The sequence below is a fragment of the Idiotropiscis lumnitzeri genome, chromosome 19 (assembly GCF_059441095.1).
Source record: "Idiotropiscis lumnitzeri isolate Australia: NSW breed Sydney's pygmy pipehorse chromosome 19, RoL_Ilum_1.0, whole genome shotgun sequence".
Lineage (NCBI taxonomy): Eukaryota > Metazoa > Chordata > Actinopteri > Syngnathiformes > Syngnathidae > Idiotropiscis > Idiotropiscis lumnitzeri.
The window spans coordinates 14013111-14038307 of NC_142409.1; the positions used below are offsets into that span (position 1 = coordinate 14013111).

At 47.7% G+C, this 25197-nt stretch overlaps 1 protein-coding gene across 1 annotated transcript; it reads right to left on the reverse strand.

Moving 5' to 3' along the window:
- Positions 1 to 247: 247 nt before the first annotated feature.
- On the reverse strand, positions 248 to 22814 carry lama1 (laminin, alpha 1). The gene is made up of 64 exons (XM_088283166.1): positions 22682 to 22814; positions 20156 to 20326; positions 19878 to 19990; positions 19762 to 19813; positions 19495 to 19685; positions 19237 to 19416; positions 19068 to 19157; positions 18860 to 18977; positions 18477 to 18655; positions 18326 to 18419; positions 17943 to 18100; positions 17723 to 17863; positions 15852 to 16010; positions 15695 to 15796; positions 15403 to 15617; positions 15219 to 15330; positions 15028 to 15138; positions 14818 to 14945; positions 14655 to 14741; positions 14366 to 14577; positions 13298 to 13404; positions 13043 to 13223; positions 12795 to 12931; positions 12465 to 12698; positions 12237 to 12380; positions 11718 to 11897; positions 11399 to 11584; positions 11198 to 11325; positions 11009 to 11138; positions 10797 to 10937; positions 10607 to 10725; positions 10431 to 10520; positions 10007 to 10200; positions 9778 to 9920; positions 9122 to 9220; positions 8927 to 9038; positions 8709 to 8865; positions 8322 to 8523; positions 7818 to 7934; positions 7590 to 7750; positions 6345 to 6483; positions 6153 to 6255; positions 5963 to 6079; positions 5699 to 5878; positions 5481 to 5635; positions 5247 to 5390; positions 5030 to 5163; positions 4812 to 4959; positions 4612 to 4736; positions 4393 to 4543; positions 4168 to 4312; positions 3183 to 3324; positions 2991 to 3105; positions 2732 to 2884; positions 2497 to 2648; positions 2226 to 2420; positions 1919 to 2093; positions 1737 to 1843; positions 1484 to 1673; positions 1265 to 1414; positions 1043 to 1196; positions 824 to 957; positions 525 to 738; positions 248 to 457 (listed from the first exon to the last, which is right to left on the reverse strand). The coding sequence occupies exons 1-64, from the start codon at positions 22734 to 22736 to the stop codon at positions 303 to 305; spliced, it is 9207 nt and encodes a 3068-aa protein (XP_088139292.1). The 5' UTR covers positions 22737 to 22814; the 3' UTR covers positions 248 to 302.
- Positions 22815 to 25197: the final 2383 nt, after the last annotated feature.

Consider the following 25197-nt stretch of genomic DNA (forward strand, 5'->3'; position numbering starts at 1 on the left):
ATGTCAAGGCGTATCTTCCTTGTGCAAATGCTCAAGGGATTTCCACTTCACTTATACTGACGTCACCATGTGACGGCAAGTATTGTCGAGTCTAGTGTGAAACTCTTCAGCATCTTGGCCTAAACCCGCGGTACTTAACTTTGTCGGTGGCCTTTCGTTTTTAATATTGCTGCTAATGGATGATAAACCCAACCATCCGCCTACACTTGTCCCACACACTTGAACCAAAAACTACAAACACAGACCATGACAAGAAAGGTCTTTATTTGTCGGAAGATGAAACATGAACATCTGAAGTGTCATTAGGCGGCAGGACATGAGTTAGGGGTGACACCCAAAGAGAAGTGGGCCTGGCTCATGTCCAGAGGGTTGGTAAGGTGTGACTTGATGAGATGCACATTCTTCAGACAACCTCTGAAGGCCGTCTTGATTGACAGGCAGTTCTGTTTTATTCCGTCTGTGGCAGAAAAAAAAAAAAAGAATCATAAATGATACTCGCCACAATGTGTCGGTGTCAACCTCACCTGGGTACCCGCCAAGGAAAACGGGATTATTGGTCTCGGCGGAGGTGGATTGTGGGAAGGGGTTGCTAATGGACTTGCTCTGCCCATCTACACTCAGACTCAAGGTGTGTTTGGTCTTCCTAGCCAGCAGGTGGTGCCAGCGGCCATCACACAGCACAGGACCGCTAGAAGCAACCCAGACTCTTCCTGCCCCGTTATTCACGTTAAACACCACCTGAGCATCACACAAAATACAAATATTGAAAGCCGAAGTTGTGTCAATATTCAAAGTGTTTCATTTAGTGCTCGAGTGACCTCACCTGCCCTTTGATCAACTCCAGTCCAATGGCATCAACCTTGGCACTGCTCACACCAAGGAAGATGCCTTCTGATTGGCTGGTCCGAAACTCCAGGGACACAGACACATCAGAACCAACCTTGTATCCATCCCGCACTAAGAATACACAAACACACACATTGAATAGGTTTAGAATTTCACTCTGGTTCCGATGCGGTCACACTGTGTCAACATTACTCACTCAGCGAGGCGTATCCGCTGCCATTAAAATAACTTCCTGTCTCCTCCTTACTGAAACAGGAAGTGATTTCATGTTTTGACGCTGGTTGAGAGAGATCGAGCATGACGCCGTTCAGACTCACAGAGTGAACACAACCTCGAAGACTTGTTGTCACCTGAGTCGTGCAAATAAGCGTTACATCACATGATTACATTTATTCTTCGGGTGTTGTGTGCATCTTACGTTTATTCTTCGGGTGTCGTGCGCACGCGGTAGTCCACCCAGGTACAGTCTGCCATTGATGTCGAGCTGGTTCCCTTTGATTGCCACCAAGTCGGCAAAGGAGGCGTCCACAGAGACTGAAACTGAGCGCCGACTGACGTTTGCAGTAACCTGCGACGTGCGCGCCGTGGTTACAAACACATGGACGTTTTGGATACGCGTGAAATTCATTTGACTCACCGTGTGCCATTTTCCATCGTTCACGGCAACCGAGGAGGAGGCGGTGGCTGTGCCCTTCCCAAGGTCCGCCGACATCAGCATTCGCCCGGCCGCCAGCCGCAGGATGGCGAAGTCCATTTGTTTGGCATCGGAAAGCAACAGCAACAAACCGTCCTGAGCTCGAGTTCGAAGTGACAAGCGCACAGACACGCTGGCGAGAACAGGACGTCAATGGAGGCCTCGACCTCGAACTGCGAAATTCACGCTAACTCACCTTTTACGGACAGTGACTGGTTCGATGGTGAAAATCATGTGACTGTGCCGTGATGAACCAAATTGGGCTGCTGTGGGCAGGAAGGTCATCTCTGTTTCTGGCGAACACTACAACACACATCACAGGTCACTTACAACACAAAAGTGTCACGTCATATTGATCGATACTTCCAGATGAATTACCGTTAGTTCCGCAGGTGTCAGATGGGTGTGTGGCGCGAAAGTCAGTTGGGAAGGGTCCAGAGTAGGTTCTACATCCTGGTCTTCTGGAAGCACAGCCCCTCTGACTTTCTCCTCCAGTTGGCAGCTGTCGAGCACCGCGCCCTCATACCTGACAGCTGTTGACAGGTCAATGAGCCTATCCAGAGAGCACCAATCAATCAAGACAAAGCCAATCACCCAGCCATTCTGGTTGGCACACATCAGGGGCACAGTGTGTGTGCGTGTGTGTGTGTGTGTGTGTGTGTGTGAGTGTGTGCATAACACTGACTGGGCGCCAAGCGCCAGATGCTGTATGCAGCCTCTGAACAACTTGGAGATCTTCTGTAATCTGACTGGCAAATGAGACTGGTCGCTTGAAGGCAGTCCTCCAATGAAAAAAGAGGCTGTGGAGTGACGGGGAAGCCCGCCAGGTAACAGCGAGGCTGATTTGAGGTTTTGCTCATCAACTTTGATGGTAAGGGATCTGAGAAGGGACAGATGAACAAGTGTGTGGTCAGACAGAGACTGATGAGCTTTTCTGTTGCCATGGTAACACTTACTTCCTATTGACATTAACGATGACCGAGTGTTTGGTTCCGTCTGCGAAGGATCGACCTTCAGCTGCTGCGATGGCCACCCGCTGCCCGTCGTCACCTATGTACCCAAGCTCTGCCTCCAAGGAACCATGGAGCAGGTGGACAGACAGGAAGTGCTGCGGATATACGGGCGTGCATGCACGCAGATTTTCAAAAGATGTCGGGTGTTGGCCTGATTGCACCTTTGGTGGAATCGTACCCGTCGCTGGACGTGGTTATCGGTGAAGGCGACCAACAGGACTCCTGATTGGTTGTTAGATGTGAAAGAGAAAAGAAACTCCGCCTCCTGACCAAGTGATCGAGGACCAATCTGAACGAAGCCGCCGCTTAACATCGAGACACTCCGCACCTCCTAAACCACAACATCGTTGTGTCACGACACGTGAGCAATTGACCTCAGGTCAGACTTGAGCAGTTTGTGCGCGTGTGTGTGCGTGTGTGTGTGTTTGTGTGAGCACCTCAAGAACACAGCCTTTCCTGACTCCGTATGCGTCTCTTAGCAGGTCAAAGTTCAACCTTGCAATCTCAACATTCTTGATGCAACCGACGTAAGATCTAGACGCCACTTGTCGCCTAGCAAGCATGTTCATAATTGTGAACCCGTGATGTCACACCCTCTTTCATGTGACCTGCCGACACTGGATCCAAACCTGATTGGTTGGGAAGCAGGAAGTCCTCCGATGTAGATGGGATCAAGGTCAGAACGGTTGAGGTCGGACGCAGTTCCAGGTGACTCGGCTTCCAACACTTCTTTCTCGGACGATTGGTCAGCTGCCATGATTGATAGGTAACCTAGAGACACGCACACACATGCACACGCACGCGCACACATGAGCGCACACGCACAGACGATTAGTCATCAGATGTGCGAAATAAAGAAGCAGTTGTGCAGTTGTGGATAGGACATTTGATCAATTTATTTATATACTTTAGCATCTAATTTAATTATTTGTTGGCCTGTTTACTGCCGCTTCTTCTCTTTTCTGCCCCCTCCTTCCCCTGCTTGGGAATTAGGTGATGGGGACATGCTTTGAAGATTACGGCACTGACGAACCGGGAAGGGACCTGCTCTGCCGAAGTCGTCTTCATGCAGCGCCTTTTCTGATTTCCTGATATTTCAGCACTTCATTGAACTACTTGTTGGCCTGTTTGCTATTTCTGTTCTTTCTTTTCTGTTCCCAATTCCCCGAATTAGGTGATGGCGATTCACTTGGAAGTGGCTGTACTGAATTTACACCAACTGACCGGTACAAGATCGAAGGCTCATCTTCGGATATGCTGCCATGGATATTACGGCCCTGGATGAGGACCCGCTCCACTGAAGTCATCTTCCTGCAGCACTTCATTCAATTGACTCTTATATTATCTCATCTATTATTGCATAGCATCATTGTATGTGTCAAATGTTGCCCAGTTGGCATCCATTGCAGCCTGGTCATCCTGGAAGGGGGATTCCCCCATCTGTGGTCCCTTCTCAAGGTTTCTCACTTTTCCCCTAATGAGGTTTTTTGAGTTTTTCCTTGCCCTCCTGGGGGTTAAGATCGGGGATGTCGATTGTGGCTATGTAAAGCCCTTTGAGACTGTTTGTGATTAAGGGCTATACAAATAAAATTGACTTGACTTGACTTGACTTACCTTTCCGTCGGTTCCTTTGTAGCGTGACCTTGTACCACACACCGGTATTGTACTTCCTGCTGGAAGTTAGGACCAGAAAACCAGACCCGAGATCAAAGGTTAGACGGACGCAGCCCTCCACTAACTCAATGGACAGGAAGTCCCTCTGCAGGAGACAGGAACACATCAAAACGTTTCAGCTAAATTCTCAATGGAGGTCTGTGCGTGCGTGTGTGCCGGCCATACGGTGTTGTTGGAGGCCAGGTACAACAGCAATCCGCCTGGCGACAGTGTTTTAAACAGTAAGACAATGGATGTGGATGTGGCTCGGAGAGACTTTTGGATCAATGAGAATCCGGAACCGTCAAAATGGAAAGATGTCTCTTCCACCTGCGGACTGAAACACCACTTCATGTCAGCTTCAACACGAGTGTAGTTTAGGTGTATTTTTGTGCGCATGTAAACCTGCTGAAGCAGCCTCCACACTGCCCTTGTCTGCCCATGTAGTTCCACAGGCCGATGTTTTTCTCATTAAGTGACGCTTCACCCAGACAGCCCTGAAACGTCGACCACTGCAACACCGCCGGCCTCTGACGTCACACACACACGAGTGCCGTTAGTGTTCGAACGCACGTATGCACGCTCACATACACAGGGTGCATTACCTGGGTGCCATTCGCGAGCCCTCCGATGTGGACCACGGTGCCGTTGTCGACGTGAAGAACCCGGGCCGGCCCAGGTGATGCCGCCGTCACCGTTTGTGATGGCGGCGCCTCCAGCTGATGGACAGACAGGAACCCGCGAGAGCCCAGCCTACAAACATGGCAGCCGAGATCAGCAATGCTGTGCGCCGGCATACTTGCGATCTCCTATGTTTTGGTACCGTGTAGCGTTGATGCAGGTCCATCTGTTGTTGGCGATGTCGAGTCCTGGATATTCCAGCCTTGTGCTACCAGATCCGACATCCCAGAGCAGAGAAACAATGCCTTCACGCATCTCCACGGCGAGGAACTCCGCCTGGATATACAAGCAACATCAGCAAGCATGAATGCAACTCTGTCTGCGTGTGTGCGTATGGGTGCGCGCGTGTGTGCCTGCACCGTTGTCTTGCTGCCCACATAGAAAAGCAGATTGTTTGGACTCTTGGTCTTCAAAGTCAAAGTCAAAGTGTTGAAGTTGCTCGACTGAATTTGGGGTCGGTACGAACGGACGCAGCCTTCATCTGCCTGCACCGCCACCTTAATCTGATGACATCACAGCAGCGACATCACATGTTATCACATCTGCGAGCACGTGGCTTGAACACATTGAAAGCAAAATCCAATATCACATACGGACGCCGCTTGTCTTCTAGCCTGCTCGATGAGCTCTCGGATGTCAGAAAGGTTCCTGCTAAGACTTTCTCCCAGCATGCTCAGTGGCTTTATTTTGTCACTCAAATGCTGCGCACGATGCCCCGCCTCCTCCAGTTTCCGCCGCGCCTCATTAGCTAAACAATTGACACAATATTTTTGTCAAAAAGTTGCAACATCCTCCAAGAGCCTCAACAAACCTGTGGAATGCGTGTGTGTCATCAGCTGATTGGTCTCTGCCATGCTCAGGTTGCTTTTTTCCACCACAAAAGAAGAATTCTGTAGCTGCTGTCTGACGGTGTACAAGTGCTCCAGCGCCTCCTGCAGACTGGAGTGAGCAAGCACAGCACATGACTGGGCCTCCTGCAGCTGCAACGACCCTGACAATTCCACACCAAAAGGACGCGTCAGCACATCGCTGTATCAACGCGACTCGACAAATCATCATAAGTCAGCCGTCTCACCATTGGAGAGGCTCTGCAGCTCCCTGATTGGCTGATAGAGGAGGATGCTCGTGTTGTGCATATGGTTGCCCAGCATCCGCTGTCTCATGGTTACCACGGAGACCGTCAGCCGCACATCTGGAGAGCAGTTGGTCAATTTCAAAGACAGACAGATACTTCCCTGGAAAGACATGGTGACGGACAAACCGACCTTCACATGTATTGTTGATCACATGACTCTCATTAAGCACAGCAAAGATCGCAGTGAGTGTGGCGCTGCCCCACACTAAAAGTGGCTGCTGTGATTGGTTTGTCTACAACACACATCGAGTGAGACAGTGACACTTTTGAATTCTTTGAAGGTGGTTTTCTTGCCCAACCAGGTCCAAGCGCAGTATTTCACCGTGTTGACAGCGAGGCTAGCAGACTTGTGAGCGTCCGAGGCGACTCGCCAGGCCTCGTTGACGCCGTTTGAGATGCCCGCATCCAGCACAGCCAACTGACTGCTGTTCTGAGAATTGTTCCAGACCAACGACAGAGCACTAAGACGGAAAAAAACCTTGTGTAACCCACAAAGAATGATAAAGATAAATCCTAAAACGTATTATGTGTAAATTAAAATCTCACATTTGGTAAAATAAATAATTAAAATAGTATGATAAAAGGACAATATAAATATCCATTAAATCACCTATTCAAAAGATTTTACTGTCCTTTTAAGATTTGACGTGATGTCTAGCTGTGGCACTGCGTTAGTTATAGACGCACGGAGCGCAGAGCAGAGAAGACGAAATATAACAAAACATTCATACTTGGAAAACATTCTTCATGGTCTATGCGTAACAAAAGACTTATTTAATCAATCTATGGCCGTTTTGGTCAGTTTTTTTTTTTTGTGCTTATTATCCGTCCCGTTGGAAGTTAGGATTGAGGGAGCTGCGCACATACTCGGAATTCAAGATGGCGAGCTAGCCCCGCCAACTTCGTTTCTAAAGACAAACTTCCTCTTTATCGTGCTGCTGGAGCACCCGCTGCACAAAAATTCAAGACTCATTGGTGGTAAGATTGTTGGAACATACTGAATAGAAGTGACATATTTTCATTTTGATATCATAATTTACATTGTTGTGGTTTGTTCATATGTTTGACTGTATGTTGGGTTTTCACTGATATCATTAATTGTCTCATTTAAAAGAAAAGAAAACCAAAGAGTAAATTCAGAAATATAATTGAACTAAATCAAATTAAACTTTGATTTGGATATTTAAAGACCGTTCTAGCAGAACTAAACTATCTAAATTTAATAAATCATCTAACTCGGGTGAGTTACATGGAATAAATTGCCTTTGATTTGGAAACGAGTCGAGATGAGGGTAAAATACTCAGAATTATGAAGAGAATATTGTTGTCACTTGTAGGCTGTATGTAAAATTTATATAATTGTTTTGTGTTCTTTTCCCCAACTTTAGTAAAATATTTTTTATATTTAATCTCTCTGGTCTCTGGCTCAACTTTCTGTGTCACCCCACTCAATGAGAGCCTAGAACTGACCCAGAAGCAAGATCGTGTATATGCGCTATTGATAGACTTGTTACACTTGGTTAAGAAAAACCTTGCTAAAGTTGAGACAGGTGAATCTCACAGTTACCTGAGCAACGAAAAGGCGTGACTCTGAAGCAGGTGGGCGTGGCTCTCGGCTCGGTAAACCCTTTCCAGCGAATCTGTGCTCTTCAATCCCATGACGAGAGCCTCCACTTTCCTCCTTAGCAGAGGGCGCCATTGATCCAGCTTGCCGACCAGCATGTCCGCCTGCTTCCGTAATTGTTAGCATTAGCATCCACAGAATATTGTGTCGCTTGGCGAGAGCATGTCTTACGGCAGTGATGTTGGCGAATGATTCCGTCAGGTTGACCACATCGTTCAGCAGCAGCTGGCTGTCCTCCATCACATCCTCCATGCACGCACACGCATCACTGACATTCTGGTGGGCCACCTGACACACATACACGCTAACGTGAAAATAATGTGACGCGCCGTCACACATATGAGATTGTTTGTCCATCTCTTTGTTGCTTTCATTTGCGACGATAAGATGTGTGTTTCGGCACACTAGTAACTAGCCGAAGCTCTTGCTAGCTAGCTGCTTCTGGGCAAGTTCTTTTTCTTCTGATACATTGATGGTTGTCTCGGCATCTGACTCTGTTTTGCTGTTCGATATGTATTCATGCAGTGCAAAATATTAATTTTGACCTGCAGGCAGTCATGCGAAACTGCTCATTTCATTAGACATTTGAACATGACCGTGTATGTGTGTGTGTGTGTGTGTGTGGGCGTGGGTGTGCGCGGGGGTGTGTGCGTCTGTGTGTGCGTGTGTATGTACCTGATAGCGACCAAGCAGAGTGTTTGTGTCATTCATCATTAATTGCGTTTGTATGTTTTCTTTTGCAGCATCTTCCAGGCGTGTTTGAGCTTCTTGCAACTTGTTTGCCTGAGTAGCGAGGCGAGCGGCGAGGGGATGGAGCCTGTCGCCTTCACCCGGAAAGAAGTGGCGTTGGAGTGACTCGACGAGAGACTCTGACATACTGTAAGTGAGAGTCAAGGGTGAGGCAACACTTGTGTTCATCCACGTGACGCATGGCAGTTGACGCCTCGGGTGCGTCGCCAATCAATCACAGGCGCCCATACTGACAAACCATAGACTGGTCGCCAGCCAATCACAGAATAGTGCAGAATCCAGTACGACCGGAGCGAAGTTGTAAAGACATACCTGAGCTCAAGACGTGCCGAGCTTGCGGCTGTGCTCAGATTGACAGCTCGCATGCTTCCCAACATGCGAGTCGTCTGGTCCAGCAACCGTATCTGATTGGCTGTTTCAAGCGCCACCTTGGCAGCTCGATTAAGTTGCTCCGCCTCCCTCGTGAGTGCTGCACCAATCACAAGTGAGTGAATTCAACTTTTGATGTTTCAATGACTGACATCGGTTACCTTCAATCTGGTCTTGAACCCGTTTGATCTTTTCCATCAGCTGACTTGCGAGTGACATGCTGTTATTGGCGGACACGCCCACTTGCTTCCAGTCACGTGACACACTTGTAGCCTGGCCAATCAGGTGACGGAAGGTAAAAAGGTCAGACTCTTTGTCACGCGACATTGGCATATGGTCTTGTGACCACAACAAACCTGCTTTATCAGAAGGCTGAGGTCAGAGGTCAGTTGCATGGAGTCTTCTTCCACTTTGTCCGATGGCATCGCCAAAGACGTCCGTTCTGAAAACATTAGCTGACAGGCGCAGCGGTTCAAGGAAAAAAAAAAAAAACGGAAAAACTGTGTCTTTTTGCATTTATGTATATCAGCCACGTATAAGAACAAGCTGAATGATGAAATGCTCTGACTCTTGGTGGGAGGGAGTCTGTGCATCCACTTTTTGTGACATTTTTGTTTGGTGAAATACAGTTGTGCTCATAATAAGTTGACACATGGTTAACTGTAACCTTTACCGTATCTAATTTTTAAGCCCAACTGTATGCCTGCCGACTAGTGATGAATGATCTCTAATCTCGTTGCACACTTGAGTACAATGACAATAAAGGGATTTTTGATTCTGATTCTGATAATATATAACATACCCCTCGGGTATGTGCCTTCTGTCTTCGCTAAATAGAGGTTGACCAAAAGGTCTGGAGTGGCTAATGTGGAGCACTGAGGGAATTCCCAATGGGCCCTTTGCTTTAGAGGCTCCTCGGAAATCGCAAATATTGACGATATTGACGAGCGGATGTCAGTACGTGAAAAGGCTTGTAATGGGTGACATGTCGAAAGCTTTTTTCTTGTACTACCTGCATGTGTCTGATCTGCTTATTAAGCGCCCCCAGCTGGCGATAGTGTGCAATGGCAGCACTGCTGATATTGACGGCTTGCCAGTGTTGGTGTGTTCGGTCCAAGTCGACCAGGAGAGCGCCGGCACAGTCGTTGTCACACGCTAGATGCATACAACGTCAGCAGTTGAGCGCGGCATGTGGCAACACAAGACGTCTTCGTGCATTTTGGTGTGGCATGGACACTCACACACGCATTGGCCTCCCTCCAGGACGTGACGCTCATCACACCGCTCACACGTTGGACCTTTGATCCCGACTTTGCACTGGCACCGGCCGCTCAGCGGGTCACACAGCGGATGCAGGGAACCCCAACCGCTGCAGCTGCACGGCGTGCACATCCCCCCCGGCAATGAGGGGTTGCCATAGTAACCCAGAGAGCACCTGCAGGATGACGACAGAGCCAAGGAGCGTCTCAGATGACCACAACAGAGAGACGTGACCACGTGCGTGACCACGTGCGGGTTTAGGACGTCAAAGGCAATACTACACTGTTTGTATATTGGACCTGCTGCCTTGACTAAACTTTACTTACGCGTTTCCAGCCTGGCACTACAAATGGGCTGTCACTCAGATTGTGCTTTTCTTCCTAAATTTAGAGCATTGAAACTTACCGCTCACAGTAGCGCCCCTCATATCCTTCCAGACAGGATGTGCAGCGAAAGTCTCCGATCGGTCCCTCAGACACACACGTGGGACTGAAACTACACATGTGCGCACAACACGTAGGCCATTGTTATTTCCATCCGGAAAGGAGCGACTCCATTGAACCCAAAGGGTGTATCATCACCTGTTGTCCTGTAGGGGGCAGGCACACACCGAGCAGTCGCTAATAGAGCCGTTGACGTTCCCATAATAGCCTGGGGAGCACAGCTCACACCTCTTCCCACCGGTGTGATGTTGGCACTCCTGCGCGACAGACGAGCCAATGTGCTGACCGCTGCTCTCGAGCAGTTCGGACATGTGCGGCGCCCGCTCACCTGGCAGTGGCCACTGCGTGCGTCGCACCTGCTGCTGTGGTTGTTGCAGCGACATGCCACGCACGGACGTACAAAGGCAGACTTTCGGCTCTCGGGCGGCATTTCCGACAGCGGCTGGCGGAAGAAACCTGGTGCGCATTCCTACAGGCAGATGGATGTAAAAAAATGAGGTCATCCGCGCTTACCGTGGCGACACAAGCAGCCGATTTTACCTGGCAGGACATTCCGGCATAACCTGGCGGGCAGAAACACGACTCGATTTGTCTTGTCACGCCCGACCCAGCTCCTGACTCGACGGCTTCTTGTTCTTCTTGCGCCGTCTCCATGGTGATGTTTGAAATCCTTGAACAGCTTTTAGTCAGTCAACCAATCAACAGACGTTTGTGAACGTGGCCACTCACCTGCTCTGCTGCAGTCCCGTCCCATACGAAGCCTTGATGATGATGTACTGCAAGTCACTGAGCACCGACAGGAAGTCGCTGTGACTAACTGCCTTCTCGGACACTGAGTTAAAATACCTCCACTTGTGCTGTTGCACACACGCGCACACATTGTAAGCATGAGATCCGGTAGCTCTCAACTGGCAGGAACCCTGACCGTACCTCTGTCAGCCTGATGTCATGCTGGGTCCTGATGCCGTTGTCAGGGGCAACCATGTCAGTGTAGATGACCAGCTTCCTCAAGGCTCCTCCCTTCATCAGCACTTGAGGCTCCATATTGGTCAACCCTCCAGCGTCGTCCGCATAGAAAGTCACAACATAGGACAGCACGCCACCGTACGACAGCAGCTAAACACACATGTACACAAAAGTATGCGCGTGCACACACACACACGCACACGCACCCCCGCACACACACACCCCCACACACATATGCGTGTTAAGAAGTTGGAAGAAGTGAACGTGAGCTGAAAGTGATTACCTGCTGGCCTTCAAACTGGTGAGGCAGCCTCCAGTAGAGCGGACCTCTCAGCGCGCTTGCGTTGAGGTAGCGGGTGTCAAGCAGCATGTTGCCGCCCTGCTGGTAGACTCCAGATATGACACCCTCCAGGTTGGACTGGCTGACCAATGGCAGCAGAGCGGGAGAGCGAGCCAACGTGATCTACGACAACATGCAACACCGATGTGTAAATTCCCCGTAGGTTTCCCATTCAGCTTTGTTATGATCTGTGCCACCTGAGCCTTTTACATCTACTGTGGGTACCCCCTCACTCACTGTATGTAGACCAATACACTTTGGGACCAACATGTGGATGACAGCCTACGTGACAGACTAGCAGGCACGATCTGGGTGCTTAACCCCAGAACTCTGAAAGCATCTGCACACGCTTCATCCAACGTGTTTTCTGAGTATTGTGCATTAATAAGGCCAGCAGAATCCAAAGAGGGACAGCACAAGCAACAAGACTAGTTGTAGTGATGTGAGTTCATGCGTACTTACAAGCGCTCTGGTGAGGCCTGCACGCTCCTCGCAGTCCTGACTGAGTCCAGAACAGAAGCACGGAGAGCAGCCGTCCGGATTGTCTGACGACAGAGCGAAGAAACCCGAAATGCACTCCTGGCAGTGTCGCCCTGAAACCGCCGCCTCAAAACACACACACTCATGCTCAGACCGCACATTGTGACACAGTTGCAACAATACAAACACACACACGCGCACGAGTGTTACCTTGCACACACACTTGCCGGAGTTTTGGCAGTCGCACACTCCGAGCGTCCGATTGCACGAGTCTTCTACTGTTCCCGCTACATCGCAGCCACACCGTGAGCATGCTGGGTAACCATAGTGACCAAGTGCACACAGGTCACATGATCTGCCAGAGAATCCTTCTCTGCACAGACACTGGCCACTGGTCAGCTCACACTGAGAGGCGGAGCTTCCTTCTGGACTGCAGTTGCAATGCTTAAAGGACAGAGAGGATTTGGATGCTTGCGTGTCAAATTGTGTCCAGTAAAAGCGTGCGTGTGTGCGGCTGGCCATGCGGGCATGTGCGTGTACCTTGCAGCCTGCAATTGGATGGTGACCCCAATATCCTCCCTCGCACGTGTCACAGGTGTTGCCCACTGTGTGGGCAGGGCAGACGCACTCCCCAGTTTGGTGGTGACAGTTCCCACCCGTGTGGTTGCAGGTGCATGCTGGGAAAAGAGAAACAATACAACATGTGGCATCAGGTCCTTGCTGGGAGAACACAACGCAGCCAAGCAGTCAGCAGCCACAAGGTGGACATGTTTAGGCACTGTGCTTACCTGTGCAGCCGTCGGCATGGAAACCAAAAAAACCGTGGCTGCAGCGGTCACACTTCTCTCCGTCAACGCCGGCCGCACAATGGCAGCGGCCGCTGTTGTCACAGGACTCCTCCAGAGATCCCGTCGGGTCGCAGCTGCATGCCACGCAGCCAAAGCCGCTCTGTGGCGCGAAGAAGCCCGGCTGAAAGCAAGCGTGACTCTTGCCATTACTTCGAAACGATTGACTTGAAACTGCGAGGGGGAATGTTGTCAAACCTGGCAACGGTCACACGCCCGTCCTGTCACGTTGTCTCGACACGCGCATTGACCTGATGTGACATCGCAGATGGCTGACAAGGATCCGTTGACATTGCAGTCGCAGTCTGTAAAAAAGGAAAAGCCGAAGTGAGAGAGTGAAATATGAAAAGATCCAAACGTGAGTGCAAACTCGTCTTCAATTCTTGTCATAAAGAAGACATACTCTCCTCTCGAATGCCTCATCCCAGAAAGACAAAATGACAGTCGCCTGGTGTTACCTGCAGCTCGTTATTTCACTTGTGTTTATGTCTACTACGGGGAGTGCATCATACTGACGGTGAGGAGGACTAGTAACACTTGAAAGTATTTGTTGTTGAGCCAAGAGCATCATATAATACCATTAATCAAGTTGGAGAATTGCAGATCACCACTGGTCTTATCGGTCTCAAAAAAAAAAAGAATCCGAGTTTGGACAACCAGAGACCAAGACAAAATCAAGACTTTTGGGAGTCAAGACCGAGGCAAGACCTTGAGACCGATCTCGAGACCAAGACCGGCTTCGAGTGTTAAGATATTAATTATCAGCAATTCAAAAATTCTTTCTCGGTGCAGTTTGAACAAGTGACCACAAGAGGACAGCAGAGGGACAGCAACACTTTTTTCGCAGCTCTTCATGTAAATGGAGACTGGCAGAATGCAGGGACAGGGTTGTGACCTTTTTCAACTAACACTCACGCTTGTTGAGGCTGTTTTACAAGTATTTTCCCATGCACAACACAAGGGATGCAGATTAGGTTGTGCATGACATGATCTGAATGCAAGATGACGTCGCAGTTGTGGCAATATCTTGGTAAAGATGACTTATAGAGGGAACTGATTTGATGTATATGTATACGCTTTCTATTGATGAGTGCTTTTCGGACGGACCCCCCCCCCCACACACACACACATACACACACACGCACGCAAACAGCAATGTGTGACAGCACATCAAAGAGGTCAAGGGTGAGCTGTAATCTGGATTTGGAGAGATCAACATTCTTCCCTAACAAAAGCCGCACACATCAAAACATGGCTGTGTGGCACCTTGACAATTCTTCTGGCGCACAGCGTCTCCATAGAACCCGGTGGCACAGATCTCACAGTGCCTCCCAGCTGTGTTGTTGTGACAACGGAAGCACTCCCCGCTGACGGTGTCACAATATCCCGGCTCTTCGGTGTCCACATTGTTGTTACATTGGCAGTGAACGCAAGACCCGCCCACTACTTGCGGGTTACCATAAAAACCACTGGAACACCTGGCAACATCAATGCAAGTCGTCACAGCAGTGCCGCTTCAGCTGCATATTCATCAACGGCTGTCGGTCCACCTTACTTGTGACACCTGCTCCCGGTGTAGCCTTCCTGACACTGGTCACATGACACAAGTCCAAAAGAGTCCAGAACGCATGTCGGACTGAAACTGGCACACGAGCGAGCGGCTTAGAGTTTTGTCATTTTTCAGGGATGCCTTGCAAAAAACGAGTGATGAGATCCACCTGTTGGATGCCTCCGTCAGAGGACATGCACAACGTCGACAATCGTCCGCTGTCCCTTCTGTGGCATCGCCATAGTAACCAGGGAGACACTGATTACAGTGACGGCCAGTGGTATGATGACGACACCCCTAAGGGACAGACAAACCTTTATTTATTATTTTGACGATTGTCTCAACTCTGATTAGGGATGTGCGTGAGGGCGCAACTCACCAGACACACGCCATTAACATCACAGTCGGAGGCGTGGTCATTACATTCGCACTGCATACAGTTTCCTCCAAACAAAACTCCACCGACCCTGTAAAAACCTGGAAGACACGACTGGACATACAAAAAGATACTCACAAAGGGCCCTCTTAAGAGCATGCAACAGGCATGTGGAAAGGAAGTGATGAGCTCACCTCACAGGAAGTACCACTGTACCCCCACGGACATTCACAAGTCTCCATGGCAACCGCCTGGACACCAGACGCAGACTGCGAGTCGGCCACATCCAGGGACACGAAGACGAGGCTGATAGAAAAAGTGTCGGCTTATCAGTGGTGGATCAGGTGACCGCAGCTGACATGGTGAGTGCATCCTCACCGTATAGCTCCGCTGGCTGAGGTGTTGAGCTCCACTTTGACCTTCAGTGATGTCACCTCAGCAAAGACTGACAGCAGGTCGTCACGACTAACTGAGACACCCGTTTGTTCATCTACAAATTGATTTGGGAGCATGTCGACGGCAACAGAGCGCTCGGCCAATGGCGAGAGGAAGAGGACGTGAGGCGGCGAGAGGTGGAGCGTTCGCCTGTTGCCCTGCAGAGGAGAAGATTGCATCATCCTGTTCATCCTGCGTCTTTTACTTCCGTCAGACGCTGCTATACTTATGCTACCTGAATTATGATGTCAGTGTAGGCTGGGACAAAATGTTGCTGGTTTTCCAGTGAGCCGTGATAAACCACAGAAAAGTTCAGGAGACCCCCGTAGGACGACAGCTGAAAAGAGACACAGCGTCACGCGAACGAGGACGGACGCGGGACAATTGCCTACCTTGTTGCCAAGGAAACTGTCAGGCGCCTCCCACGACAGCTCTTGTGTTTGACCATGTCTTGAGGAGACATTGCCGGAGGCGGCAAGTTCATTCGCCAGGATGGTGGGATATTCGTGGAGTGAGGAGGAAGGGCGGAGCCAAGCATCTTTGGAAACCACCTGGCACCCAGTAGACATTGTCACGTGTCTGATTCCCAACATCCACATCATAAAGAATCAAATGCTGCATAGTGACAGCAGCTTGTGTCCAGTGTTGTTTTTGGCAGCCATTCTAGATTTAGTCTTAGTCATTTGGACGAAAATGCTTATGAGTTTTCCTCACCTTTAGTCATTACATTTGTGATAGTTTTAATTTAGTTTTAGTCGATGGAAACGCAAAAAAAAGGTTTTGGTTTAGTTTACGTAAATTTATTCGATGAAAACTCCGAAAGGTTTGAGTCCGTTTTAGTTCAAACTAGACATACAAGGTTTCCACCCAAGAGTAAAGACTCCGATGGACTATTAAGGATTATGCATTACAAATAGATAAAAGCGGTACCAGTGGAATCGATGTTCATTGCTCCAAAATAAGCCGAGAAGCAAAACATTTTATTTGGCAACTGTAGTGGCTTTATTTCACTTAAAGCCACATAAAACATTTAACAATATAGACTTGTGGTGGACTTGTTCTAATTCAATACCACAGCTACAAACTCTATCAAACATGTCTTGTTTACTTGTTACAGCTTGCTGTTATCAGAACCGAGTAGCCTACCGAGTGTCACTGTCGGTCGCCATGGTCCATCAAAAGAAAGCGTGTCAGTGTGTGCGAGCCGAGACGAATGACCGCAGATGTTTTTTTTTTTGTTTTGAATGACCGCAGACGAGTTAGTGTTTTGTTGTGGCGTTGTGTGCGGCACATGCGCTCTGCGTGTTGTCCCGGTTGCTGGAGTGCCCAGCAAGGATAGGTTGCACCGGTGAAACGCTAGCAATGCAATATTTTGAAAGACAGACGACATGTACAATAGAGAGGGATGTCAGAAATTTTGAACGGGTCTGATGGACCACACGCTAACAATTTGGTCCCGTCAACGAAAATTCATGTTCGTCACGTCATGTTTCCGTCATCAAAGAATCACGTTTAGCTCGTCATCTTCTCGTTATCGTCATGGAAAAAAAGGTGCGTTAATGAAATATTTTCGTCATCGTCGACGAAAACAACACTGCTTGTGTCTGTAGATCACTCTCGTGGCTGAACCCAGAGGGCAGCCATCTTGCAAGGGCCTCTGTTACTGACAACTTCTGTTATCTTGTTTATTTTATTTTAGTTTTTTTTTGCTTAAAATAGTTATTAGTACGTGGGCTTATGCCAGGGTGTCTTTTTGGAGTCATGAGAGCCTTCACAGAGAGCGAACTTCACTGGCTGCATCGACCATCCAAAGTCCATTATCTCAGTATCGTCAATAGCGACTTCCAGATGTTACCGTTAGATTTCACAGTAACAGTATTTTTTTTTTGATGGACTATGCATTCATTTAATTGTTGTTGGTTCTGACAACATGATGCAGATGAATCTTTAAGTAGCACTCTGAGACACACCTCATGAGGGAAAATTTGTGATCGCATTCTTACTGCTGTGCATTTATAACTCCCACACTTATTGGGAAACACCACTGTGGCATTTTTGCTGAAGAGACAGGAAATAAGAGAAAGCGGCGCACAGAAAACCATGTCTTCAAGGAAAGTGCGCTTAGCGAGTGGCAAACCAAAGGGCTGCCGTTGGCTTCTCTTTTCCATACGCCGAGTTGGTGGCATTAGAAGGCCACAATGTGCCGTTGATATGCAAATTCACTCCACAAAGCATGTGTGTGTGCGTGCGTGTGGGTGTATACCTGCACACCAAACCAAGTGGAGCTTTCGCAGACGTCCGACACACCAAAGCAGAAGCAATCTGTGCATCCCAGCGGATTGGTAGCTTGGAAATTGTAAAATCCAGATCTACACAAGTCGCACGTACCTCCCATCACGTTGGCCTGAAGAAGATTGCACTTGACACAGGTGCAAAAAAATTGCATCCTGCACAGATCACATGATTCTAGCCATTGGACCTACTTTGCAAATGCAGTCGTCACACGGGTCCCTGTTAATGCTGCCAGCCAGATTACACTCACAACGAGCACAAAGAGGAAAATCTCGGAATCCAAAATCACACGCGTCACACCTTCGGCCTGCGAATCCCTTTTTGCACGCACACTGACCTGCACTAACACCTGGCACATACACACACGTACACACACAGACGTATGCACACATACACATGTCAGTTCCAGCTTAATTTTATGACATTGCCTTACTAGAGTAAATAATAAATTAAATGAATACAAATGCAACACATCATTTATAGTCGACGATGCAATAATTGTCAGATAGATAGATAGATAGAAAAACATTCAAAGAAGCGGCACATGAGTAATAAATTCAAGCATAAAAGTTACCTGGCAAAGTGTGGTCTTTGGCGCAGATGGATGACTCGGCCCCTCGCAAATCACAATCACACGCCACACACGGTGACTCGGAATAAGGAGAAACCTAAGATCACGCACGCCTGAGTTATCGCTTCCCAACAGGCGAGTTGTTTGCGGTTACCTGGTCAGGTCTGAAGTAACGATCGGCGCAGGTCTCACAGTTGATTCCAGCTGTGTTCTGCTGACATTCAATACAGACTCCGCCCCCGTGGCGACCGCCATGGATGTTCATGCTCAATCTGAGATCAGCAACCGTTTGATTGTAGAAACAGTTGCTTGCTTTGTTGTGACAGTTGCACTCTGACAGTCACACAGAGAAATTGTTGCCGTTAGTGACAAGTATTTTACGTGGTGGTACATTTCCTATCCATCTTTTTCAGGACAACAATGAAAAGTCTCAAGGAGACCAGCTTGAGTTCAGGAAGACACGAGTTTATTACGACATGACAGAAACTGGGATTGCTTCATTGCTAATCGAAAGGCATTGTAGTTTAAAAGTCTTACTTTCACATGTGTTTCCCTCAGAGATAGTCCCCGCTTGCCATGGTTGCTGGTGGTAACCAGGGCAACAGTGGCTGCAGCTCACTCCGCAAGTGTTGTGTTCACATACACACTGTAGTTTCTACACACACACACACACACAGACAGACATTTCACTTCTATGTCTTGATTCGAGACTGGGGAACAGGTGGGAAGGAGAGTACAGTGTTACCTTGGTAACAGGGTCCAGCGGACAGCTTCGGGCGTGTCCATAGCAGATACACATCCCCCCCACGGAGATGTCTTTGATCGAGTAATAATACTGAAAAGAAAGAGTTTTACTCCAGAAAATGACACTCGTCATGAGTCGATCATGTAAGCAATACAAACACCAGTCATACTCGACGAGTTACGATGGGGTCGATGTCTCGAGGGTCGCCTGCGCTCAGAGTCATCAGGTCAGCATTGAGCGTTCGAATTCGCTGTAACCGAAGTCGGATGAAACGGGCTGAGGTGAAGTTCAAAAGCTCAGAGGTCAAATCATCTGCTCCAGGTCGACTGTTAATCAGTGATGTGTGAATCTTAGAGAGAGAGCGAGAGAGAGTGTGGAAAAAAAACTCCCAACATCTTCAGTGGTCATAGTGGACAGCTGGACTAACCTCTCCATGCTCAAGTGGCTCCAGTCTGGAATAGTAAGACGTGCAGATGACCTCCGTGTCGCCTTTGTAGGTCGGCGGACCAAGTCTAGGAGCGATGTTGTAACGAGACAGGCACTCTGAGTCGCTGATGGCGTAAAATTGCCACGGCTCAAAGGTCACGCCATCTGTGGAACGCTCCAAAATCCAGTTACCTGCGAGAAAGAATGGGTTGAGATTCTCCGATCTATCCATTTCATCAAAGCTTGTGCAGTGCGGATACACGCTGACCAGGTCGAGGAGAGTTTGCTGCCTTTATGATGATGTAAGCCACTTGAAAGATCTGCAAAGACAAGATGGGCTTTAGAAACTGCATACTACACAACATGTTTTTGTCCACACGTCACCTGTTTCAGGTCCAGCGTAATCGTGACCCAGTGGAATTGACGCCCGTTCTTGATGCTTGGACTCTGCCACCATCGGTTGGTTCCATCGATAGCATTCATGATGGGATGCCGTTCTGGACAAAGTGGCGTTTGAGTCCCACGATTAAAAACAGCAGTTTTCTTTCTTTTTTGTTAAGCGATCCATCTGAGCAGAATAAATATTGGGCCATCTCCAGCCTCTACATTGCGGCAAACGTTTTCTAGTCATTACTGTTGTAAGGCCCGCGTTGACATTGTACCTTTGGATAGAATGGAGTTGCCATCACACTTTGGACAATGAGGGTTTGTGATTAATCGTCCGGGCACATGTTCTACCAGTTTGCAGTAAACCTCTGCTTCTGGGTCTCCGCATGTGGCATTGCTGCTGATCTCGGCATTGCTGGCCAAGTTCAAAATGGCTGGGAACAGACCTGCAACAAAAAAATTGAACTTGTTAGCAGCCTCAAGTTGCTCATCAGCTAACATTGACTGCACCAGAACTCTTTAAAGTCACCTGCATTGTCCCCAATTTTGCTCCTCATTCATGTCATGTTAAGTGTGAACTATCCTTCATTTTCTTCCCCCAAGCAGACAGAAAATGAAGAGCACATCCAAAATTGTCCTCGCTGACACGCCGATTGTAACGACACATGTCAAACAAAATAATGAAGCACCTAAATGTGATTTGTGTCCTGAAACGATCCGTTACTGGTGCGAGCCTGAATATTTTCCAAGTTTCTATTTGACAAAACAAACGCGGACTGAAATGTCTCATTTATTTGGTATGTTCCTGTGCCTAAAGAACGATTCCGTTGCGTCTGGCCAGTGCAGCGGCCGAAGCAAAACGACGACGTTAATGCATTTGCAATGACATCCATCTACAATGCAATGAATTAATTAATCATTTGACAAATTTGAAACAAAAATGTGTTTTGTTTCTAACTGGCTACTAAGTTGAACAAAGTGCAATGACAGTGAGAAATCAGATTTCAAGTGGCTACATCCAAGTGGTCGATATTCAAGCTTTTACAGGCCTTTTTGAAAACGCTATGGCTTCACCTCGAGGCTCCAAGGTTGAGTTTTGTCTGCTTTTCGAGGGCTAAAGTCGAGGATACAAAGAAAGAAAAGAAAGAAAAGTCCTGCACTTCAAGGTTAAGCCCAGCCTATACACTTTGTGCCATTTATACTGCACAATAATAGCAATACACAAACCTAACCCACATTCCACAGACTCAATAAGTACACTTGAGACCTGATCATTATCATATCAGTAAATATACTTTTGGAGATTTTTTATTTGGTGGTGTGCCATCATTTTTTTTTTCTAGCTGATTAATGTCATGATGTGTGTTTGTATGGACCTTTGCATTGCTTCAATGAGATTTTGTCTTGTTTCAATGTTATGTCTCGTAGTCCTCGACTACATGTTCCCGTCTTGTCTGCTTGTTTGATTTTCATCTGCAGCTGTTCCCATTAGTTGTTCACGTGTCGACCAATCAGCTCCCTGAGAGTTTCAACTGTCTGAAAGTGTTGATAGGACGAGGGTGAGTCTGTATGTGCCCAAAGTGACCCTTTGTGGGACTATTAAAGGACATCTTTATCTTTATTTGGAAGGTGACCACTTCAGGGTGTCAGCTCACCTGCAACCGGAGTGAGGACAAGCGCGACAGTGGAAAATTGATGAATGCATGGAAACTCTTAAAACATAAAATGGATCACCGGTTCAAAGTACCTACACTGCTGTTCATGGGAGCTCTACGACACTTTCAGAGGGTCAACAGTCTTGTGCGCACAGCTGTGAAGGTGTGATAGCATCAACTCGGTGGGCTCTCTCTCTCCGTCTCACGCACACACACGCACGCCACACACACACACCCCCGCATGCACGCATACCCACGCACACACACACAGTTGTATTGAGGAGCCTCGTTGTTGGGGGTGCCTTTGTTTAGTGCGTTTGTGTGTGGGGGAGGTGACGTGCGTGTGACTGTTATACTAATTATCACCCTCATGCAGACACAATGTGTGTTTCCCTGCAGGTGACAAATTGTGTTTCAGGAAACTCACACACACGGCCACACGCACACACACCCCCACACGAGTGCACACGCACACACACATTTGACCACCACAAATGTCAAATAGGAACAAAGAGCTGTAAAAGGTAAAGTCCAATGCCATGGATGGGTGAACCAATCATTCATGCATTAGCGACCAATCATCTTGTATTTTGTTGGGTTGGCAAGGACTTGGTGTTGCGTGCGTGAGTCTTCATCACGAAAGCATTTGTTCGTTGTCATTGTGTGTCATTACTCTCTTGTTTTGTGATTAATGAGGACAACAAAGTGCAAGTGGCAACTGCTTCCCAAGTCAAAACAATGCCCCAATATCCTGTATCACAGCATATCATAGCAATCGCCGTGTCGCTCCCAGACGACTTCCCACTATGTGCATCCACCGCCATGCAAGTGACCGTTAGGGTGACCGTTAGGCGTTGCATGAGAACACCTCTCCCGGTCGGAACGTGGATCTGTGTTCTGCGTCAAGGACACATCTGTTGACATACTTTCTCAATTCTTTGTTGTTGCGCAAATTATGAACCGTTCATGAAAACAAATCTCATTTAGTTCACAAGGAGCAAAATTGAGCTTTCGCTTAAACGAGTCCTTTGTCACTCACATAAAGTTGGTAGCACTTGAGTGCATCCAATCTAGTCAAGACTCACTTTATCCGCAATCTGCTATTGATGCCATTTCTATTTCGATGACAATAAGGAGAAGTCTCACCTCTCTGCTGGGAAGCCGCTTGCTGCATTAGCAGCAACAACACAAGCAGGTTCATCGCAAAAGTCAGAAGAGAAAAGTCCAAGTGGAATGCGTGTCGGCCGGCCCCACTTGAAGAATGTGTTGCTGCAGAGTCTCTGCTGCATCCCAATGTGATTTCATTCATTCTCTTCAGAAAGGGGGGAGGGGAGGACTATACCAATTCATCGGTAAACAGGGGTTGGCTCTTGATTTTCTAGCAAATCTGCACCGAGCCAACATTTCATCAAAGAATCATTTGCACATTCAAGCTATGCTGTGTTTATTTCATTCATATTTTCAGGTGTGTTGACTTGTGCTATGAAATAATTTCTGTAAGTCCAACATACAAATTAGAAATGAGGATTTGATGTCGTTAATGATACATGAACTATTTTTACGACCATTTTATTTTCTTCAAGTCATTCTTTTGGCTTTTGTGACATGCAATTTTGTTTTAGCTGCCCTTTGAGAGAGTGGGGTGGATGGAGGTAGGGGGAGAGTAAATGGTTTGGGTGTTCCTATGCTCTTCTCCCTTTCTTTCTCTCTCTGTGTCCATTCAGCTCAAACTATTTAGTGGGGGTTGGGTGTTTGGACCACACTGTCCTAACTTCAAAGTGTTAACTAGCACCATACAAACGGTAAAATACAAAATTGCAATGAAGTTGAGAAGTTGTGTGAAACAATGCTTTTATAATCGCACTTGAGGAGGCACTACTTTTAACTAGTATTTATTTTTTCAACCACAGCTTTGTTCAGGTTTGTGCAACAGAGTCCCGTCACGCTGCTTAGCAGCAGCATTATTGAGCATATTATCCAGTGCGCCATCGCCGCCACCTCGCCAGAACACCGAGACGCCAACTGCAGCGTCAGGTGTGACGCCGCTCTTTCCACGATGACGTGAAATCCTCACCATTTCTTCCTGCCAAGAACAACTGGTGGGATTTCTCGGTCCGGAGAAGCCACTTTGAATAGCTCCTTCCAATCTTTGGTCAGTGGAGGCCGCTGATACCACACTATAGCAGTGCGCATACTTCATGGTAATCCCAGAGAACATTTCAAAGTCCCACAAAGGGCAAAACTTCAGAGTGGATACAGGAAATAATCGCATGCAAGAGAACACTGCAGCTCTTTTCACCCTTTTTTTTCATCAATACTTTTCATTCAGGTCCCAATGTTTGTCACCCCTGTTTGTTACATTTGTATGTTCTGAGTTACTAAATAACAATAAAAAAATAATCAAGTATATTTAACTGCTACTTTTGCGAGGATCATCCTTTTTTTCCCCTTTTGGTGTCCTCTGCGTGCCTGTCGAAAACGTCACGTCAATGCTACGTTGCTTTGGGAATCAGACTGTTAATGGTCGGAGGGAAGATATGGAAATGTTTTATTAAGAAATATTTCACACTATATACAGACATTATATTCATACAATCTTGTAGCCTGAGTGAACCACTGCATTGTTGCAAGTTCGGCAGGAGAAACTTAAACGTTCCACTGCTGTGCGGCAGCGGCTTCTCGGGCGTAGGCGGAAGTGACGTAGGAGCTGACGCGCCAACGTGGCGGTCATGCGATTATTTGGTTCTATTTTTGTATTTAGCGAGTCAAAATATGCAAATGGAACAGCCGGGGGTAAAGGGAGGCAAAGGAATATATTTGAAAAATACGTGTTAATTTGAAAAATACATGTTAAAGTGTGACGTCATTAGCAAGCGTGCAGCCTGCGAAGGACCCCGTCCACATCTAGCAACCCGTCCACATCTTGTACCTACTGTACAAGATGTGGACGGCCCCTTGTGCCAGCCACGTGCCACGCAGCCACGTGAGAGCGACCTCTCCTCGAAAGGTCGGCTACGCCGAATGCAAGGATGTGCGTGCCACGCGGCTGCAACGTCGTGTTCCCATGCTCGGCCGTTGTGAAGTCACGCTTTTGCAAAGGCCTCTCCGGAGGCCTTTTTTTCTGTGTTCATGTCGCCGGTGGAGGGTTTGTAGAGGAGTTTGGGAGGGTTAGCATCAAGGTAGCAACTTGAAATTCCACACACACTGAGTGTCAGTGGTGACGTCTAACATATGTGTAAATGGAGTCTTTAGCTGCTGCGGAGGGCACGCGAGACAGCTGAGCACACCCGCAAGGTGGGCAAAATCCTGCCTTCTGTCACATAGACCTTTTAGCTGACCACATTAGCATTGAGCGAGCGACTTGAAATTCCACACAGACATAGTACAGGGAATTAAGGTCCCACATTGTTTGAATTGGGTGTTTTAGCCGTTTTATTTTTTATATTTATTGTCTTTATATTACTGGGCCTGTTTTATTTAATGGTGATTACAATGCATCTAATAATCAGATACCCTTATACCATATAATCTTTGATAATTTAATAATTTTTCTGAATTGAATATGTGATTTTGTTTTATTGTTTGTTAATTAATTCAATAAAGTTGTTTTCAAAAAAAGAAAAAAGTCACGTGTCCATGTTCAAAATTTGAACGTCAACTTG

What these genes read in the sequence shown, in the direction of transcription:
- lama1 (XM_088283166.1), bottom strand. Translation starts at nt 22,736, where the DNA reads ATGAACCTGCTTGTGTTGTTGCTGCTAATGCAGCAAGCGGCTTCCCAG. An exon ending in CAGGCCTCACCAGAGCGCTT is followed by an intron (nt 11,898 to 12,236) that starts GTAAGTACGCAT and finishes ATGTTGTCGTAG; the next exon opens with ATCACGTTGGCTCGCTCTCC. An exon ending in TGTGGAGGCTGCTTCAGCAG is followed by an intron (nt 4,544 to 4,611) that starts GTTTACATGCGC and finishes GTGGTGTTTCAG; the next exon opens with TCCGCAGGTGGAAGAGACAT.